Source organism: Pelodiscus sinensis, chromosome 23, assembly GCF_049634645.1.
Source record: "Pelodiscus sinensis isolate JC-2024 chromosome 23, ASM4963464v1, whole genome shotgun sequence".
Classification (NCBI taxonomy): domain Eukaryota; kingdom Metazoa; phylum Chordata; order Testudines; family Trionychidae; genus Pelodiscus; species Pelodiscus sinensis.
The window spans coordinates 23,734,077-23,754,986 of NC_134733.1; the positions used below are offsets into that span (position 1 = coordinate 23,734,077).

At 60.1% G+C, this 20,910-nt stretch overlaps 1 protein-coding gene across 9 annotated transcripts in view; it reads right to left on the minus strand.

Annotated features, from left to right (window-relative positions):
- Positions 1-20,910, minus strand: part of CHD5 (chromodomain helicase DNA binding protein 5) — a 93,024-nt gene that overhangs the window by 11,739 nt on the left and 60,375 nt on the right. For 7 of the 9 annotated variants that reach the window (XM_075906315.1, XM_075906319.1, XM_075906314.1 and 4 more), the window contains 15 exons: positions 20,022-20,139; positions 18,077-18,201; positions 17,167-17,398; positions 16,915-17,040; positions 16,453-16,625; positions 15,300-15,474; positions 14,254-14,346; positions 11,675-11,763; positions 11,346-11,479; positions 10,330-10,474; positions 8,409-8,559; positions 6,892-6,971; positions 4,857-4,989; positions 1,779-1,868; positions 224-361 (listed from right to left, as the gene is read on the minus strand). In XM_075906315.1, the coding sequence (XP_075762430.1) occupies positions 224-361; positions 1,779-1,868; positions 4,857-4,989; positions 6,892-6,971; positions 8,409-8,559; positions 10,330-10,474; positions 11,346-11,479; positions 11,675-11,763; positions 14,254-14,346; positions 15,300-15,474; positions 16,453-16,625; positions 16,915-17,040; positions 17,167-17,398; positions 18,077-18,201; positions 20,022-20,139 (2,002 nt within the window). The remainder of the gene's footprint in view (positions 1-223; positions 362-1,778; positions 1,869-4,856; positions 4,990-6,891; positions 6,972-8,408; positions 8,560-10,329; positions 10,475-11,345; positions 11,480-11,674; positions 11,764-14,253; positions 14,347-15,299; positions 15,475-16,452; positions 16,626-16,914; positions 17,041-17,166; positions 17,399-18,076; positions 18,202-20,021; positions 20,140-20,910) is intronic. The other 2 variants (XM_075906320.1, XM_075906313.1) reach the window with 1 other exon arrangement.

Sequence of the window (20,910 nt, forward strand, 5' to 3'; positions counted from 1 at the left end):
ATCCTCCCCCGTCTTTTTTGTCATCAATTCTGGGTTCCTGTTTGTCCCACTCCAGCTCGCCTGAGGAAGTGGCTTTGCCCACGAACGCTCATGATCCTCGCTCTGTATTTTTGTTAGTCTGTAAGGTGCCCTGGGACTGCCCGTTGTGGTCAGACTGTGCAGCGTTTGCTTGCCAACCCTGTACGAGTGACTGGGATCCTGTCCCAGCCCCCAGCCCTGTTACCTGTGAAGCCCCCATCCGCGATATTGAACATGAATCTGAAGTTGATGTTTTTATCCTCCTTCTTCCCATCCTCCTCTTCCTCCTTTTCACCGTTTTGCTGAGTCTCGCCTGGCTCCTTCTCCTCCGCCTTGGCGTCCTCTGCGCACCCGAGACAGCAACATCAGGCACGCCGCCGACTGCTCGTGTCTCAGCCTTGCCCTGTGACTCTCAGGAGCCCTCGCCTAAACCTGGCTCCCACACAGCAGACGCCAGGCTGCCTCCTGGCCTCCCGCCAAGCACGACCGGCACCCGCCAGCCGCGGTGCCTGGGGCGTTAGCAAGAGGGGGGAAGGCGAAGCAGGAGAGTCGCAGCTCTAGGCTAGGAGCTGGCGCTATTCTGAGCCACGGGCGCAGCTGCAAGGGCTGAGACGGGGGCTAACGTGGCAGCGGGGCGCTAACGGGGGTCCGCTCTGCAATGAGACACTCGTGGCTGGGCTGCACTATGGGGCCGTTTCTTTGCAGTGTGGATGTTTGGGCCTGGGAGGGCCCCAGGGCTCAGGTTTCAGCCTGAGCCCAAATGCCGTACACCTCAATTAAGGAGCCGCTTCGCCTGAGCCCAGGGAGCCGGCGTCAGACGGCCCGGGCCAGCCACAGGTGTCTAACTGCAGTGTAGACAAGGAGTGGGGGGGATGTTGGGCACTGGGGCTTGTTGCTGCAGGGGGAGCAGGGGACCAGTGCGGGGGGGTGCTAAGGCAGCTCCCTGCTTGTCCTGGCACCATAAACTGCGCTGCGCCCCAGAAGCAGCCGCTGCAGGTCCGGATCCTACATGGGGAGGGGTGAGCGCACAGGGCTCTGCACACTGCCCCCACCCCAGCACTAGCTCCACACACACGCCCACTGGCTGGGAACCTGCTTTGGGGGCACAGCGTGGTCTGCGGGGCCAGGAGAGGCAGGAAGCTGCCTTAGCCCCCTGCGGCTCTGCTCGAGGCAAGCCCCTCCTGCCCCCGAAGCTGGAGCCCCCTTACACTCCGACGCTCCATTCTCAGCCCCACCCCGGAGCCCGCACTCGGTCACATTCCGTTGGGTTGCGGCATCAACAGTTTTCTTCAACTGGGTCATGAGACAAAAAGCTCGAAAGCCGCTGGCGCAGACAGCCCCTGAATGCCCCCCGCGGCCGGTCCGGCTCGCTCACAGACTGCATGAGCTGGGCCCTCGCCTCCGCCCCGAACCCAAGCCAGAGATGGGAGCGACCGGGTACACGGCTCCCAGGTGCGCTGCCACCCCACACGGTGCTGCGGTGTCCAGGGCCCAACCCGGCTATGAATGCCCTTGCACGTCCGAATGAAACCTACCCCCTACAGGGCTGGATCTACATAGGCGAGTTCACAGCCTGTCGGCGCCACCACCACGCACATGTGAAAGCACGGCCGTTGCTACTTCAATAGTCCCCTTTGCACGATTAGGCCAAATGCACATCAGAGACACACCCACCCGCACACCTGCTCCTCCCGCACACACCACGTGCGACGCCGCGGTTTGATCACCTGTCGGTTGCAACGCAGGACATGGCACCGTACCTGGCTTGAATTCTTTGTCTTCCCCTTTGCCTTGGAAGGCCTTGAATTCTGGCGTTTCCAGGGGCTTTTCCTTTCCTTGAATTGCTTCATCTGTGGGAATGAAAGAGGCCGTGACAGGAGGCTCCTGCGCAGAGCGCTGCTTAGCAGTGACCACCAGGAGCACCGGAGGGATCTGCCATTCCTCTTTCAAATTGCAAAGTAGCTGCTTGCCCGCACACTACAGCTGGCAGACGCGCGGCCAACGGGGCACTTGTCTGCCAGATAACGCAGCTTCAGCCCACCCCGTTAGCGCCCCACTGCCACGTTAGCCCCCGTCTCCCAGCCCTTGCAGCTGCGCCCGTGGCTCAGAATAGCTCCAGCTCCTAGCCTAGAGCTGCGACTCCTGCTTCGCCTTTCCCCTCTTGCTAACGCCCCGGGCACCGCGGCTGGCGGGTGCCGGTCCTGCTTGGCGGGAGGCCAGGAGGAAGCCTGGCGTCTCTGGGGTGAGATGGAGAAAGCCTCAAGTCTGATAAAAAGCCGGTCGCTTAGGCCCAAAGGTGTATGTCAGTGTTACTGGCCTGATTGGCCTTTGCCACTGTTAACTATGAACGTCTGCCTCCTGAGCCAGTTTCCCATCCTGATGAGAACTTTCTGGCTACGTCCTCACTGGCATGATTTTCCGAAAATGCTTTTAACGGAAAAGTTTTCCGTTAAAAGCATTTTTGGAAAAGCACGTCTAGATTGGCAGGATGCTTTTCCGCAAAAGCACTTTTTGCGGAAAAGCGTCCGTGACCAATCTAGACGCGCTTTTCCGCAAAAAAGCCCTGATCGCCATTTTCGCCATCGGGGCTTTTTTGTGGAAAACAGTCCTGTGCTGTCTACACTGGCCCTTTTGCGCAAAAGTCTTTCGGAAAAAGACTTTTGCCCAAACAGGAGCAGCATAGTATTTCCAGAAAATCACTGACAATCTTACATGAGATGGTCAGTGCTTTTCCAGAAATTCAAGCGGCCAGTGTAGACAGCTGGCAAGTTTTTCTGCAAAATCACATGATTTTGCGGAAAAACTTGTCAGTCTAGACACAGCCATTTTGTCTCTTTCCAATTATCTCCGTCCCATTAAGCTCTGCAGTTAGTAGCGATGGTGTCATTGCTTTTAAGGCCTTACCTATGCTAGATAGTGGTGGGAAACTGTAGTGAAGGCAGCAGCTAGTGATTTTACAATTACACACCTGTTTTGAGCAGGGTTGCATTGTATGGCGTTCAAAGGTAGGTGACTATCACATATCTCTACTTATCTGCTGGGAAGAAGCAGTGTTGGGATTTGTTCATCTAAAAATCTCTCTGCAGATGAGATCTTAAAAGGGTGTGCACTGGTTAGTGGTTGGCATTGAGAATTGGTAAATTTGAATTCGTTCACGTTGAGCTGGCGGTTGAGTGGAACTCTGCAGAATTAGTGCATGAATCTTATGGAAGGAACAATATTTGCTTCTAACACCTTCACTATCCCAGAACAAAAGCCAGTGTCTGAAAGTAAACCCTTTCTGTGCTGGATTTAAATTACATTAATTGTGTGTTCCCTGGGTAGCATAATCCAAGCTTGTATATATGACAAAACCTTTTGTTAGACTAGTGTTTTATGGCAATACTTTGAGAAGCTCCATTGGCACTGAGATTCCTAAACTTCATTGACTTTCAATGGTATTAGGCTCCCAAGCATCTAAGTCATATAGATGTTTCTGAAAATTTTACTGATAATCTCCTAGGATTTGTCTTGACTGTAAAAATAATTGTCAAGTGTTTGCTTAGGGTAGAACAAGGCCAGCTAAACAAGACTTCAAGATATAACCCTACATATGTGTTGGGGGGGAAACATTGAGCTTAATTTGCGCTCAGCTAATACATGCTATCGTAAATAATGTAAATTTGACTATTTTATCTGGTCAAGATGAAGTCTAATACCGCGTCTATATTAGCAACGTACATTAGCCATATAGACACATTTTGTTCAACCTTGACTGAAGGTAAACTACTCATAGGCTGTGTCTACACTGGGCCACTTATTCCAGAAAATCAGCCGCTTTTCCAGAATAAGCTGTGAGCTGTCTACACTGGCCCTTGAATTTCCGGAAAAGCAACGATGCTCTACTGTACAAAATCAGCCACTATTCCGGAAAAACTATTCTGCCCCCGCTCGGGCATAAGTCCTTATTCCGGAACACTGTTCCGGAAAAGGGCCAGTGTAGACAGCCTAGTAGTCTTTTCCGGAAAAAAGCCCCGATCGCGAAAATGGCGATCGGGGCTCTTTTCTGGAAAAGTGCTACTACATTGGCCACAGACGCTTTTCTGGAAAAAGGGCTTTTCCGGAAAAGCAGCCTGCCAATGTTTCCTTTTCCGGAAAAACTGAAAACAGAATAGTATTCCGTTTTAAGCAGTTCCGGAAATTCATGCCAGTGTAGACACAGCCATATTGATTAGATGGTCATGATCAAACAACAACTGAGGCTTGAACTGTGAGACTCCAGTTAAATATGGCAGGATCTTTTGTGGTTCTACATGCAGGGTCCATATTTATTCCAGTTTGCACCTGCTGTAATACTTTAAGTCGGTGGCAGTCAAAAAAGCCGAGAGAATGGTAGGAATCATTAAACAAGGGATAGAGAGCAAGACAGAGCATATCTTATTGCCTCTGTATCAAACCATGAGACGCCCACATCTAATGCGCACAGGCAGGGGAGCCGACAGCCTTCACGGGCCCCTGGGCAAGGTAGTATGCGCCCAGCTCCGCATTCAAAAGGGACGGGGCTTCCGGTGGAAGGGGCGGGGCTGGGGCAGCCAGCCCTCAGACCCACTCGGAGCATGCCATCCAGTGCTCCAGGCGGCGCTTTAAGGGGCCCAGGGCTCCGGCCACTGCCGCAGGAGCAGGCGCCCTGGGCCCTTTCGAATCGCTGGGCTCTGGGGCGACTGTCCCCCTCCCCTCCCCACTGCACACAAAGGGTCTCCCAAGTGCTGTTGGGATGGGTGGGGCTGCCCCAGACTGTGGGGGGCTGGGCAGTTGAGCTGCACACGCAGCGGTCACACCGGAGTCTCAGGCTGCCCCACCTTTCACCGGCGTCTGCTCGGGCGACGGCTCAGGCTCTTCGCTCTCCTCTCTCTTCTCTTCCCTCGGCTTCTCGTCGCTGCCAGGGCTCTCCTGGGCGTCGTCACTCTCGGCTTTCTCCGCACTGGCTGGGCCCTGCACATTGAGGGGGAACATCACATTAGCCCCTCGAGCCACAGGACAGGCGACTGCGAGAGACGCACGGTTCGGGCGTCCACCCTGGCTGACGTAGAGCCGGCCCCGGAGCAATGAGCCGCCCCCCCCCCCCCCCTCAGTCTCTCACGACAGGGTGGGGATAATGCCACGCGGGGGCGGCAGGGACCAGCTAAGGAGGCAGAAGTGTGTCCCGGCCTTTGCAAAACACGGACCAGCAGCGGGAAGTGGCGTCCTCCGAGACACCCCGAGCAGCATGCGGACCAGCAGCGGGAAGTGGCGTCCTCCGAGACACCCCGAGCAGCATGCGGACCAGCAGCGGGAAGTGGCGTGCTATGAGATACCCCGAGCAGCGTACGGACCAGCAGCGGGAAGAGGCGTGCTACGAGACACCCCGAGCAGCATACGGACCAGCAGCGGGAGGTGGCGTGCTACGAGACACCCTGAGCAGCGTGCGGACCAGCAGTGGGAAGTGGTGTGCTACGAGACACCCCGAGCAGCGTGTGGACCAGCAGTGGGAAGTGGCGTGCTACGAGACACCCTGAGCAGCGTGCGGACCAGCAGCGGGAAGTGGCGTGCTACGAGACACCCCGAGCAGCGTGTGGACCAGCAGTGGGAAGTGGCGTGCTACGAGACACCCCGAGCAGCATGCGGACCAGCAGCGGGAGGTGGCGTGCTACGAGACACCCCGAGCAGCGTACGGACCAGCAGCGGGAGGTGGCGTGCTACGAGACACCCCGAGCAGCATGCGGACCAGCAGCGGGAAGTGGCGTCCTCCGAGACACCCCGAGCAGCATGCGGACCAGCAGCGGGAAGTGGCGTGCTATGAGATACCCCGAGCAGCGTACGGACCAGCAGCGGGAGGTGGCGTGCTACGAGACACCCCGAGCAGCGTGTGGACCAGCAGTGGGAAGTGGTGTGCTACGAGATACCCCGAGCAGCGTGCGGACCAGCAGCGGGAGGTGGCGTGCTACGAGATACCCCGAGCAGCGTGTGGACCAGCAGCGGGAGGTGGCGTGCTACGAGATACCCCGAGCAGCGTACGGACCAGCAGCGGGAGGTGGCGTGCTACGAGATACCCCGAGCAGCGTGCGGACCAGCAGCGGGAAGTGGCGTGCTATGAGATACCCCGAGCAGCGTGTGGACCAGCAGCGGGAAGTGGCGTGCTACGAGACACCCTGAGCAGCGTGCGGACCAGCAGCGGGAAGTGGCGTGCTACGAGACACCCCGAGCAGCGTACGGACCAGCAGCGGGAAGTGGCGTGCTACGAGACACCCCGAGCAGCGTACGGACCAGCAGCGGGAAGTGGCTTGCTACGAGACACCCCGAGCAGCGTGCGGACCAGCAGCGGGAGGTGGCGTGCTATGAGACACCCCGAGCAGTGTACGGACCAGCAGCGGGAGGTGGCGTGCTATGAGACACCCCGAGCAGTGTGCGGACCAGCAGCGGGAGGTGGCGTGCTACGAGAACCCCGGGCAGCATGCGGACCAGCAGCGGGAAGAGGCGTGCTACAAGTCACCCTGGGCAGCATGTCAGGCAGGCCAAGCTGTGGGAACGCTGCTGGCACGCTCAAGGAAGGGGTGGCAGCCGAAAGCCGTTCGTGGGGAGGGTGCTAGCCCACAAGGCAGCGATGCTGGCAGAGTGCCCCTTGTTCCAGAGACAGTAGAATATGCCGCCGTTCGGGAGAGGCAGCCCAGACCTGGGCTGGGAGGGAAGGGTTTTCTTAATGCTCTGTGTCCGACCCCCAGTCGGGTTTGGCTGGCGGGCAGGGAGCCCACACAGGGTCCGGTGAAGCAGACAGACTTGGGTGCAGCCTGGGGCACTGCATGTGCTGTTAACGGGGCTTGGCTCTCAAGGAAAGGAGGGTGAAAGGAGCCCCCCTACCTGGCTCTCAGCTGGCTTCTTGGGCTTCAGCTCTGTTAGTTCCTTTTCCTCTTGGAACACCAGAGGCGTTTCTGTTTTGTCTGAAACAGCAACAACGAAGCACACGGTGTGAAAGGCCCTCGGCAGGGCCACTGGCGCGGTGCTGTCGGGTAAGATGAACCCCTTGGAAGTTGAGTCTCGCTGGTGTAGGAGGAGGGCCTAAAGCGTAAGCCCAGGTAGCACAGGCCAGGTGGGCGGCCCGAGGCCTAGGCACATTGGTCAAGACTTGGCGAATATAAAGCCGAGTGAGGCTGTGAGCGAGAGGCAGGCCCTGCTCACGGAGCCTGGCAGGAGCAGGGCTGATATTGCAGAAACGCTCAGACCTACGCAGGACTAGGCACAGCCGTGAACACATTCCAGAGGGGTGGGAACACAGCCCCTCCTGAGGAGACATCTCAGTACCAGCGCACCCCCCACAGGCAACAGGAACAAACCGACCCAGGTTCCGGACAGGGTCTACACTGGCAGCATGATGGACAGTCATTAAACCCCCCTTGCATGCGGTAAGCGGTGGTAACTAAGCAACAGGCGGTGGTAACCTGAGAGCTGTGTATAAAAGTGCACCCCAAAGAGCTGTCTTTGTCTGGCCTCGGAGCAGTGATGGATTCCCATGTCACCCCATCTCGCCGGCTGAGCCGGTCCATTGCAGGGGTACATGTGCATAGTGGCTGGGTGGAGTCTACAGGCAACTCTTACTGTATTTTATTTAACAATAAACCTTTGATCCCTTATCTGATCTTGTGGTCTTTGGGGGCTCTGGAGGAGTCTGCTGTGGTGGCTATTTGCGCAAGCCAGCACAGCATAGAGAGGCGCACACGCGCAGCCCTACGGGACCTGTCAGGACACCGGTGAATCCTGCCTGCTACGCTGGTGACGCCGACCGTTGGAAAGTTTGGTTGCTTTATAGAAACTTTCCCAGGATTACGAGAGGGACGCTTGCTTTCAAGTCAAACGTTGTTGGTTACAGGCGACTTGGAAAGAGATGCTGTTACTCTCGAGCCTACGCCAGGTTTGCATCTAACTGTTAACTTCCCATTGTGCCTGAGAGGGGTCGGACGGTTAGAAACTCTGTTCGAAGCCGGCCAAAGTCCCAAGATCTGGCCTGTGGGGCTTGACAGCAGTGTGGAAGCAAGTAGGGTTGCCAGGTGTTTGGTTTTGAACCGGACAGTTCACTATTTGAGCTTTCTGTTCGGAAAACAAATTGAGAAAAAAATAACTGAGAAAACAGAACTGTCTATTATTTTCTCAGTAAGATGTACTGTAGATTGTGATGTCACGTCAAGTGTGTCCGGTATTTTTGTTGAAACCATCTGGCAACCCTAGAAGCCAAGGATTTGTGTGCAGCCATTTTTAGAGTTGTTGGCCTAACGCTTGCTCTGTTACTAACGCTGAGGCCTGACAACGCGATATTTGTAGACACGCTGTTTCCGCTTCGCTTGGATTAGGCTCTCCGGGAAGCCGCCGGTGGTCACATTTACCTGGCTGTGGCACGGGCCCGGTTTGCACATGCGCCGGGCTGGCTGGCACAGGGGTGTTGGGGTCGGAAGAGACAACCTCGCTGGCCTTCTTGCCCTCGGGGATCAGATCAGGGGTGCTGTACTTCCCGTTGACGTGCTCAAACTCCTGGACCTGGGCACAGAGACGTGAGTCACGCAGGTGGGGAGTTAGTAACGTGCAGCTGGCCAGCAGAGCTGCCAGTCACGGGAGAGCCCCCAGCACCGTAGAGCCACACAGACCGCGGGGCCCGGACGGTTAGCACCCAGCAGCCAGATACTTGAGCAGAGCTGCCTGTCCAGAGCCCCGACTAGCGCGGACATTCTGCGTTTTGCTGCATTCGAGGCGCTGGAATGGCAGGCACCAGCCCTATTCGGTGAGCTAACGGGGGCCTTTCTGTGCAGCAGCTGGGCAGATCTGAGAAGTCCCCGACCTCCCGCAGGCTTTGCCTCTCACCTGCGTTCCCTGCACTTACTCTGCAGGAGCCACGTCTGCAAGAAGAAGGTATCTGGCTCCTGGCCCGTGTGGCCGTGGCAGTGCGAACGAGTGAGCATGCGAATGCCGAAGGACAAGCCCACGCCCATGGCCGGGGTAAGACAGCTGCCCCAGCGCCCTGTGCACACGCAGACTGATCCATCTTACTGGGCAGCCCTGGCTCCGGAGTGGGCCAGACCCCACCTGAAAGCTTCCTGCTTTACCCTTCCCTTTTTCCCGGACACATCTGACCTTGCAGGCCTCTTCCCCGGCCCCCACTCTCCCACGCACCTCATGCTGCTCGGGGCTGGTTTTCCTCGGCCGCACGCCCCAAGCTGAGAGCAGGTGTCGCTACAGACACCACGTACTGAGTTCACCGGATTCCCCCTCGCCCCGTTCGAGGTCAGGCCCATCTCCATTCTCAGCCTGAGCCCTCTGGGAACGTGCTGCCCTGCCCTGGGGTTGCTGAAGCAGCGTGGGGGGGGTGGCGATTAGTACAGATAAAATCACCACTCTCCCTGAAGCCAGACCAGTGGTTTTATAGCCATGGGATGTGGAAAGTTCTCGGTCACTCGGCACCTCCAAAGACTCATTTCAGTTACATACTGGAGCTGTTCTCAGTGGGGACAGGAGGAGCAATGGGCTCAGGTCGCAGTGGGGGAGGTCTAGGTTGGATATTAGGGAAAACGATTTCCCTAGGCGGGTGGGAAGCGCTGGGCTGGGTTCCCTAGGGAGGGGTGGAATCTTCCTCCCTAGGGGTGTTTAAGTCTCGGCTTGACCAAGCCCTGGCTGGGCTGATTGAGTTGGGTTGGTCCTGCCTTGGGAAGGGGCTGGACTCGATGCCTCCTGAGGTCTCTGCCCGCCCTGGGATTCTATAAGGCTGTCTCTAGACTGGCAAGTTTTTCCGGCGGAAAAACTTGCCAGCTGTCTACACTGGCCACTTGAATATCCGCAAACGCACTGACCATCTCATGTAAGATCGTCAGTGTTCTTGCGGAAATACTGTGCTGCTCCCGTTCGGGCAGAAGTCTTTTTCCGAAAGACTTTAGCGCAAAAGGGCCAGTGTAGACAGCACAGGACTGTTTTCCGCAAAAAGCCCCGATGGCGAAAATGGCGATCGGGGCTTTTTTGCGGAAAAGCGCGTCTGGATTGGCACGGACGCTTTTGCACAAAAAGTGCTTTTGCGGAAAAGCATCCTGCCAATCTAGACGCGCTTTTCCGAAAATGCTTTTAACGGAAACGTTTTAACGGAAAAGCCTGCACTGTCCCTGCGACGAGAGGGGCTGGGCTCAGAGCCAGTGTCAGGATGCCCGCCAGGACCGGAGAGGCCTAATCCGCGGAGCAGCGGCAAGAAGCCGTTCAGCAGAGTCAGCGGCTTTCAGGAGCCCCGCAGCCCCCTGAAACGCCACGGCTCCACTTTTACTCACCCACCTTCTTCCTTACTAGTGACATCACCCCGATGCGGGTCAGGACGTGCTGGCGCGACAGCCCTTCCCGGGGGACGCCGTCCGCAAAGGTTTCGGCACCGTCTGCGCCAGGCTCACACAAGTGTCTCATGAACAGAGAGACGTAGGCCCTGGGGAGGGAAAGGTATTGCTCCGTGTGACGGAGGGGCCCTTGCAGCCGGCAGGGATAGGGATGTCAGCGACTAGCCCACTAGTCCCTCGTCTAGTCGCTCCCTCCCTCTCCTTGCTGCCTCTATCAGAGGCTGCAAGGGGGAAGCAGGAGCTGGTGCTGGGGGGGGCAGCTTAAAAGCCGGTTCCCCCCAGCATCGTCTCAGTGCGGAGCCGGGGGGGCAGTGGGGTAGTGTGGACTGGGCACGAGCCAGGAGTCAGCTGATCCCCGGCTTGCGCCCGGTCCCAGACGCTGCGCCTCTGCTTTTAAGTTTGTCAGGAGCCTGCTGGCTCCTCATACATTTAAAAGCCAGAAGCCCAGCAGGGGGGCCCTGCGTGAGCCGGGACAGCTGGTTCCGGGCTCGGTCTGGGTCCCCACCCCCCGCTGCGCTTTACAACCACTTTTAAATGTATTACGAGCCGGCCGCGGGACTGGCTCCCGGGCTCAGAGCTAACCCTGCTGTGGCTCCCCCACTTACTGGCTAATCGACTAGTCGGTGGAAAATCTGTGATTGCAGTTCTATGGGCTGAGCCCTTCGGGAAGCCGATTCTTCCTTTCGAGAGCCCACGGCTGCTTTTACCTGCCTGTAGCAGGTCCTGCGTGAGCCCCTCGGCCTCTCCTGCCCACCGGGGGCAGCCTGAGGGTATCCGGAGGCTCAGTTATAAAGCTGTGACCTAGGCACTTCCAGCCTCCACAGCCCAGGCCCAGCACGTGACCTGCAGCGCAGCTGGGATCCGTGTTGGAGTGCTCGCTTGTCTCACGCCCCAGCGAGTGCACCGGCCCACCGGAGCCCCGAGCCAGGAGCCGGCCGCGCCCACCCGGCGGGCCATTACCTGAACTCCTTCTCGCTTTTCCCGCGGAGGTCTCGGACCAGCCAGTGCGAGTTGAAGGCGTCCTGGGGCGGCATGCCCCACCGCATGATGGCGTTCAGGAAGGCCTTGCGCTGCCGCGCGTTGAAGCCCAGCACCTGCAGAGAACATGGGCCTCAGCGCCGCCCCCGGCATGGCGGGCCAGGCACCGCTGCGCAGTACAGAGCCAGTCTGCACCCACCGGAAAGGAGGCTGAAACCTGAGTCAGTCCAACACACGGGCCAAGTGCCCTCCCGGGGTATGGCTGGCACTGGCTGGGACTCTATCACCCCGGCACGCTAGGCACAGCTCACCTCGATGTTCCCCCCAACTCTTGCCAGCAGAGGGGGGAGGGGCTTGTCTCGGTCGCTCTTCAGCTGCCGCCGCGACTGTCTCCTGCCACCTAGAGGCAAGTGACACACCCTGTCAGAGGCCACGAGCCCAGTGTGACGGGGCTTTCCACACGCAGCACAGAAACAGGCAGAGGAAGAGGAAATGACACAGGCGTGTGCACAATACTTCACTGGGATCTCACGGGTCTGCGGGATCATTCCTGTGTCCGAAGTTAGAAATAGGAAGTATAAACCTGTGTCATTAATGCAGCCCTGCTAAGTGAGGGCCATTCGGAACCCCAAGGAACTTAACAGCCCAGCGCTCAGGACAATGATCGGTGAATAGACTCGTTTTTCCCGGAAGCCTAGAAGGAGGGGCTCTGGTGGTGCCTTCCAAGACATATGGCCATGGCCCCTGATGCTGGGATCCATCTTGGATGCTGTATTTTTCCACAAGGGCAGAGGGAAGGTTTATCCTAAACACAAAGGATTCCCGCCTTATGCAAAACCAACGTAAGGGGGAGTGGAGTAATCTAGGTCGCCGGTTCTCCCTGGCTACTCAGGACTGCTGGAAACATCTAAGACTGAGCTGGGGAAAGTCTTGGGCCCAGGCTTGGAGGCTTTCCCCTCTGTGAAAGAAGCTCATCAGAACAACTGAGGGTGAGCCACTACATGTAACCAGTGTCTTTGGCGTATTCATCTGAGCTTGTGTGTTCTGTTTTATTTTGCTTAGTAACCTACCCTGTTCTGTCTGTTCTCTCTTATGACCCCTTAAATCCTATCTGTCATTCTTCAGAAATCACTCTCCTTCGCCCAATGATAAACCCAGCGTAAATCATTGTTACCGGGGGAGGAGTCGGTGCCTCTCTTTACCCTGAGCAAGTGGGCGAACATCAAGGGCTGAGCCTGCATAAAACATTCTGCGGCGTGGGACGGGTCTAGCTGGGGTTCTGGTCCCACGGGGGCTGTGCGTCCCAGAGCTGAGCTGCTCTCAGGGTCTGTACCACACGGCAGCGGGCTGTCCCCCTCGCTCTGTCTCACGGCTGGAGGAGGCCCGAGGGCCTGGCTGGGCAGGATGGAGTTGAGGGGCACCCCAGGAAACAGGTGGGCAGGCTCCATGGTATTTTAGTGCATCAAGTGACAGTGCCAAGGGAGGGGCCTAGCGACCGAACTGGTCACAACCGGCGTGTCGGCCCTAGGCCGGCTCTGCAGGCAGAGTAGAACCAGCGGAGGGTGGCACCAGGCCCTGCACGGCTCTGATGTGGACGTGGCTGAGGGCTCCCCCCGGTCACCCGCGGCTGCGACAGACAGTTCCCGTGGCCCAGGTGCAGGGCCCAAAGAGAGCCGCAGGGCTGTGGCACGTGGGTTGCAGCCAGGGGCAGGAGAGGCCTGGAAGCTGAAAGTGGCTCACAGCAGCCTCCAAAATGCGAGAGAAGCAAGCTCAGCCCACGCTGGCCAGAGCCGGACCCCCAGTGCTGGGCTGGGAGTGCAGGCCAAGCCGGGGAGCGTCGCAGGGCCCAGCTCTACGGGCGCCACGCTGCGGTGCGGCAGAAACCAGCCTCATTCTTCCTGCTCAGGGAGCTGGGAGATGCACGGGCAGTTAGCTGGCTGGCTTCCAGGGACCTGTTGTGGCCACAGCGGGCCAGGACCCGCCGAGGGGAGCCAGGCACGACAGGTTCGCAGGTCCTTTGTAACAGGCTCCGTGGGGAACGTCACAGAGCTGCAGAACAGGGCTGGTTCCCGGCCCCCGCTGGCTCAGCATGCTGGGGTGTCCCAGCCATGCAGCAAAGGGAGCTCTCTGGGTACAGCCAGTGGACAGGCCACATCCTCCCCAGCAGACCCACCCCCTGCTGTCAAGCCAGAGCAGGGCTGGACCCCAAAGAGCCTCGCACCCCAAGGCAAGAACGGACCGGACCAGCAGGGACCCGAGATGCTGAGGCCTCAGAGTGGGAGGGAATGAGCCAGGCACGAAGGGAGGCCACCTGGCACCTCCAAAGCAGACCCACCTGAACCACCATTTCGGCTGGAGCTGCTACGGCAACAGGCTGCCCCGCGGGGCCCAGAGCGGGAGCAGTGGCCTGCTGGGGAGCAAGGCGGGAGCACCCAGTACCATTCTGCCGGGACCCAGCAGTGGGAAGGAGGGGGAAGCAGAGTGGCAAAGGGAGAGCAGAGAGGACCAACTCCTGCGAGCCTCTCCGTGCCGCTCTGCGCCTCTCGTCCCAGGGACGTCCGGCATCCACGGCTGCTCCCCTGAGACCACCAGCAAGAGGAGCAATTGGCACCAGGGCCTCTTGGGACAGACTCGCTGCTAAGGACCAGGCTGGGGTGCTCAAGGCATTTCAGAAAGACCCAAAGTCCTCACTCGGCACCAGCCTGACCAGAGCTGGAAGCAGAGCAGGGAGCCGTCAGGGGGACCCCCCACCCCAAGTCTGAGCCCGCCCACCAGCCAGTCTCCCCCCGCCCACACAGTTTTGTCTGTCACTCTGGGGGTCGGGCAGTGGTTAGGGCAGCGCAGGGAGGTCCTGGTCGGGATGGGAAGAGTAACGAACGCCAGGACTCACTCTGACCTTCAGGCCGTTCTTCGAAGTCTTCATCTTCGTCCTCGGAGCCGATGGAGTATTCGGACTGGTTGTCGGACATCTCGTCCTGCCACTCTGCCGGGCACAGGGAGAGGAAACGTGGCCGCCTGCCTCTCCACCCGCCTCTGAGCAGGGAAGAGCTTTTCCCTGGAGAGGCCTGCCAAGGCCTTCTCCACCTGAGCTGTGCAGAGGGGCCACTGCTGCCCCAGTGTGTTTGTGGGAGGGTGGGGGGGCATGTCGTCCTCTCCCCCCCCCCCGAGGCAGCTCTACACCAGCTGTCCCATCAAACAGAGGGGTGGTGGGGACCAGCTGGGAGCCAGCTCTGCTCTGACAGTTCCCAGCTGATGTCCAGGGTCCCTTTGGGGCACGTGGCATCCGGCACATGGCATGTGGCCCTGGCGCGTGGCATCCTACCCACCCCAGGAGTCCCTCACTCCGGGATGACAGCTACACCTCGGTCGATGTCACACCCTCTGCGGACCTGGACAGCCCCTCGGCTGCTCTGGCTAGCCGAAACCAGGGCTGTTCTCCGCCAAGCCCTGGACAGCCCCTCGGCTGCTCCGGCTAGCCGAAACCAGGGCTGCTCGGGCTGCTCTCCGCCAAGCCCTGGACAGCCCCTCGGCTGCTCCGGCTAGCCGAAACCAGGGCTGCTCGGGCTGCTCTCCACCAAGACCTGGACAGCCCCTCGGCTGCTCTGGCTTGCCGAAACCAGGGCTGCTCGGACTGCTCTCCGCCAAGCCCTGGACAGCCCCTCGGCTGCTCCGGCTTGCCGAAACCAGGGCTGCTCAGGGCTGCTCTCCGCCAACTCTCCCGCCGTGAGATCCAGCCCAGCATCACTAGCACTCAGACCCACATGCTGCCTGTCCACGTCCCCGCCCCGACCCCCGGGGAGCATCTCGGAACAGAGCAGAGCACCAAGCGCGCCGCAAGCCTGGCCACGCGCCTCCTGCCCCGGCCGAGCCGGCAGCCCGCCCCCTCGCTAGCAGGCAGCCGGCCCTGGCGGCCCTGTGGGCAGCAGCCGCACGTACCTTGGTCCTCCTGGGAGGCGTCGTTGTAATTGACCTGTTTGCGGATCCTCTTCCCTTTGCCGAGGTTCCGGGCCAGGTCTTCCTGCTGCTGCTCGTAATGGTGCCTGAGCAGCTTCTCCCAGTAGTCGGGGTCCACGTTCTCCTCCTGCTTGATGATCTCGCGCTCCACCTCCTCCTGGAAGCAAAGGCGGGTGAGACGGCGGCGGGCGGGAGCAGCCTCCCCAGCCCGCTCCACCCCCCCGAGAGCCAGCCAGGCCCTTCCGGAGTCACCTGCCGGGGTGCAGCCCCAGGCCTGCCTGTGTCCCCACCCAACAGGCCCCTTGCGGCTCCTGCAACGTCCCCACCCAGAAGCGGCGACCCTGGGGCATCCCGGGTGCTAATTCCAGCCAGCGAGTACCCCCCCCCAGCACCTCCTCCAGGCCCTGCAGCACCCCCAGGGGGAATCTGCCCAGGGTGAGCCCGAGAGACAGGAAAGTGAGTCCGGCGGCCGCCAGGCACACGCACTTCGGTGGGACGCCACGTTAGCAGCAGCGTGTCTGCTCCCGGGGTTTGTCTGTCCGTGGTCCGGGGCTCGCTCCAGGAGAGGAGGGCGATGGGGAGAGGATGCCCTGTCAGAGCCCCCCTAACTGTGCACTGCAGAGTCTCCTCCAGGGAGGCAGGGCAGGGCTGTTACCCCACGATGGGAACTTGTGAGCATGGGCCAGGGAGGCCAGGCTAGCCCAGCCCTGCACCTCCTTCTCTGCGGGTGCTCTGGAGTCGAGCTGCCCGGATGGGGCGGTAACGCAAGGGGAGGCGAATTCGGACACACCCATTCCCCTGGCCGGGGCTCTGACCTCCCCGCGGAAGGCCGAGCTCTTGAGCCCAGCCCCCAGACACACCAGTTTTCACTGGTAGAGTCGCCAGGGCCACAGGTCTCCTCTGCGACACTGGGACCCTTGAGCCGGGGGGTCCCACAGAGCCCCTGCCAACCGTGAGCGAGGCCCTCAGGCAGCTCTGCCCCCGCAGTCCCCGTCTTGGGAAACTTTCACGCACACAGGCCGGAGGGGCGGTTCCCGGCTTCTGCCCACCCATTCACCGGCCGGAGAGAGGTGGGGGGAGCGTGCAGGGGCCAGCCCCCCGAAGTAAAGGCAAGCCATGAGAGGAAGCACATTACCACACCGTCCTCTTCTCGCACAACATACTGGGCCACTTTGAAGGAGCTGAGATACTCGTTCATATTCTGCAGCTCGGTGTCGTCCGTGGCGTCCTGGTTGCGGTCCAGCAGCTTGGAGATGGCAGCGTCATCATAGTGGATCACGCTGCTGTCCTCCACGTCCTTGTTGTCCCCTGCGGCACCACCCGGGAGGCAAGAGCACATGGGTCAGCGCCAGGCACGGCGTGCTCCCCCCCGACGCTCCCCGCCCCTGCCAGCTGGCTCGGGAGGGGCAGGAAGCCCGCAGGAGCGGCACAGGGGCAGAGCGACCACCAAGCAGCCAGTTGCAAAAGCCTACGCCAAGGAGCAGTACATGTGCTGATCCCTCGTGGGCCTTCCACCCCCTCCTGCCCCCGACACAGCTCTCCGCCTAATCCCAAGAGCCAGTGCCGAGGGGTGGTGGCTGTCCTGCCTCGCGCGTACCTGGCGGCGTGCTGCCGTGTTTCTTTTTCATGTTGGGGGTCACTGCGCCCCCTTTGGAGGATGGTGCTTCGGGGAACGGGGGTACCGGCTCCGGCAGAGCGATCCGCTGGCCCTGCGACATCATGCCTGAAACACAAAGGGCAGCGGGCACGCGGGTTGGCCAGGACGTGGCGAGACAAGACAGGCGGGCGAAGCATCAAAGGCCTGTGCCCGGGGCTCTCTCTGCCCGCCCGTGTCCTCTCCCGGCCTCACCTTCCACGTCGTCTTTGAAGAGCTCCTCCGTCCCAAACTTGAGAATGTCGTCCAGCTCCTGCTTCGTCATGGAGCCCGACTTGGAGCCCAGCCCCGGGCGCACCACCAGGTGGGTCAGCATCATCTTGCGCTTGGCCACCTGGGTGATGCGCTCCTCCACGGAGGCCCTCGTCACAAAGCGGTAGATCATCACCTTCTTGTTCTGGCCGATGCGGTGAGCCCTGCTGAAGGCCTGCAGGGAGCAGCGCCCTGGGGAGTGACTGACAGGACTAAGCCCAGGCCACCCCCCCAACCGGGCCCTCCCGCCCTGCGGCCATGGCCTGGGAAGGGCTCATGCCGACAGCAGGACTGGAGACAGGCGGGGCCGGCGTGGGGAGCTGAGAACAGGCACGACTCTTGCCTCTGCTCCCCTCTCCTCACGGGGGAGCCCGTCTCGTTGGAGGGGTTTGAGGCAGGTGGGTAACAAGGGTGACAGCTCGTTCGCCTGTTTGCCTGGGAAGGGGACCCGCGCCGCGTTCTCTGGGCGTGCCCGTGGTTACCACAGGCACTTGCTTTGTGCCTGAGGGGTCCCCCTGACTCCCCTTGCTTGTTACCCACCCAAAGGCCCTCTCGGGAACGGCTGAGGTGATACAACCGCAGGGAGGGGGAGGAGGAATAAGCAGCACGATGCAGGGAGAAGCCTCCGGAACAACGCCCCTTGTCTCCTGACAACCACGGGCCACCGGAAAGGAGGCCACGGCCATACGAGAGGACACAGAACGCGGAAGGGTTTCCGAGCAGAGTCCCCCCTTTCTACACTTGCCGAGAGCACCCGCGGGTCGCTAGAGGACAAAGCTAATGAAAGAGCCACCGGGAACGCGCAGGGCAGAGGCGGCTGGCACGGGCTCGCCACAGCGTCAGGGGAACACACCTGGATGTCGTTGTGGGGATTCCAATCCGAGTCGTAAATAATGACGGTGTCGGCCGTCGCCAGGTTTATGCCCAGGCCCCCAGCGCGGGTGGAGAGAAGGAAACAAAACTGCTGGGCCCCGGGCGCTGAGGAAGACAAACCCGCAGGGTGGCACGAGGTGAGACGGGGGCCCGTTGGAAATGCAGGACGTAGGGAAGTGGGGAGGCAAGGCAGGCGGGTAAAAATACCCCGGACATGCCCTGGGGTTTCTCACTGAGGCCATTTCCCCCCAGGCCTCGCCGCCCACATCGACCTAGCAGGGTACGAAGCGCAGGGAGGGGTCACCCCACACGCACCCCCCGCAGAAAACTTGGTGCCTACCCAGGAGGGGGATGGGTTAACAAGCGCGCCCGTCGGCAGAAATTTGTTATTGGGGAAAAGAAGAACTCCAGCTCCCGGGGGCAGGGTGGCCATTCACGGAGCCATTTCAAAGAGCATTTGGGCCCTGCAGACTGGGCAGCACCTGCGCTGGCTCCCTGAGAGGCACCCACCGCGCCATGAACAAAAGTCGGCGTGCTGAAAGCGTCCCCACGTTACGCCTCCCGGCAGGGGCGCAACAGGCCTGCCTGCAAAACCCACTGGGGCGCAGCCGGCACCCCCCCGTACCCGCCTAGTGGGCTTGGAGTCGGATTCGCCGCCCCCCGGCACCCTGAACCCACTGGGCCGCACGCAGCCTGCTGGCTGGCTCGCCTGCCGCCCTTTTGGAAAGCCTGGCCCAGCCGCCGGCCGCGTTCTCAGCTCTCAGGCTGTGTGGTGCAGAGCGCGCAGGCGAGCTGGGAATCACGCGCTCACGGCGCGGACAAACCCTCGCGACTCCCAACAGCGAAACGCCACTTCGCTCTCAGACAGGCCTGGCTGCAGCGGGCCCCGCAGCGCTCACAGTCGTGCCAGGGTCGTGGAAACAAACACACGGATTCATGTTGTGGATTATTCAGATTCTTCGCCTTATGAGCACTGCCGATTGCAGGTGCCAACTACTCTCGGGAGAGCAGGCTCCTTAACACGCCGTGCACGGCCACCACGTTCATGAGACCTCAGTACAGGCTGAACCTCTCTAATCCGGCACTCTCTGGTCCGGCAACATCCGTGGTCCGGCAGGATTGTTGTTAGCTGGATGCCCACTTACCATGGGTGTGGCCAAGTTTCCCGCAGTCCCGTAAAGTTTGTTTACAGCCCCAGTCCTGGCTCTTGGTGTTTTGTGCTGTGATTTACCCCTTCTCAGAGCCCAGCAAGCCGTGGCAGTGCTGGTGATGCTGCTAGACAATACTGACCTCCAGTGATCTGGCAAATTCTCTGGTTCGGCACCGGTCAGGTCCCGAGGGCGCCGGACTAGAGAGGTTCAACCTGTTCTCAGCTAATCAGGCAGCACGTCATACACGGGAACCACAGGAGCGGTTACACAGACTGACTTCACGCAGTGTCAATCACGTGCCTGATACAGAACTAGAACCCTCTGGCCAGGGCCGGATTAAGGGGGGGGGGGGCCTAGCTGGGCAGCTGCCCGGGGCGCCAACCTATGGGGGGCGCCAACCTATGGGGGGCGCCAACCTATGGGGGGGCGCCATATGGCAGCTGTAAGGGATGCCGCACGCCCAGCTGCGTGGCATCCCTTAGAGCAGCAATCAGGCACCGCGCGCCCAATTGCAGCTGTAACGTGCGCAGCGCACCGGGGGGCAGGGCCACGCCTGCGCCGTGCACCCGGGGGGCAGACCCACGCATGCATCGCGCCCGCTTCCCGGGGTGCAGGAATGTCTCGAGTCATCCTTGCCTGTGGCTCACCCTCAGGATCATTAGGCCCCACGACATTAAAGTAGTGTCCTAGATTGCTCATGGCCCATGCTTCCTGCACCATGCCCGGAAGGGAAGCTCTGATTTGTGTATTCGTAACAATACTCCTGCTACGTACCATTAAACCTGTCAATGGCTTCTTGGCGCAGGCCTCCAGTGATGCCGCCGTCTATCCGCTCGTACTTATAACCCTCGTACTCCAGGAAATCCTCCAGCAAATCCAGCATTTTCGTCATCTAGAGAGAGAACGCGCCGTAAGCAGCTGTGCGCGGCCCCGGAGGGCAGGGCTGGGGCTGCATCAACGCAGCGCTTGGGGGGGATTTTCCCTGGGACCAAGGAGTGCTTTTGGCCCGTGGGAAATAACATGTCACCTCCGGGAAGCTCGTGGCCACGAGGGCGGCAGTGAGGGGGCCCCACACCTTCTCGCGTGGTACGTGGTTGGAAGGCCGAGGGTGCGGTTTGCAGGACTTAGAGGTCTGGTCTGAGCCTACGTGCGTAATTCCAAGGTCACCACCCCTCATTCCAAATCCTAGCCCCAGGGTCCGACGGAACAGAGGCAGCAGTAACATTCAAGACAAGCCACTGTGAGAGTAGCTGCCCCTTTGACAGGACTTCTTCACATGCTCTGCCAGCACTGACACAGTATCCCTCAAGAATCCCCAGACACAAGGGCTAGTGTCGTCTCCATTTTACACAGGGGTAAAATGAGGCTAAGAACGATTAAATGACATGCCAAAGGCCACAGCCCAGGTCACTAGCAGAGCTGAGAATATACCCAACCCGTCTGAGCGGGTAGCTGTGTTAGTCTGTATCTGCAAAAACCACGAGGAGTCCTGGGCACCTCAGAGACTGACCAGTTTATTAGGGCATCAGCTTTTATGGATAGAACCCACTTCACCAGACGGGTGGGCGTGGAGTGACAGAGGCAGGTGTACATCAGGGAGAAGCTGCTTGTGTCAGGGCGGAAGAGGCTCATTCGCAGCATTTGGTGGGAAGATGTGAATATC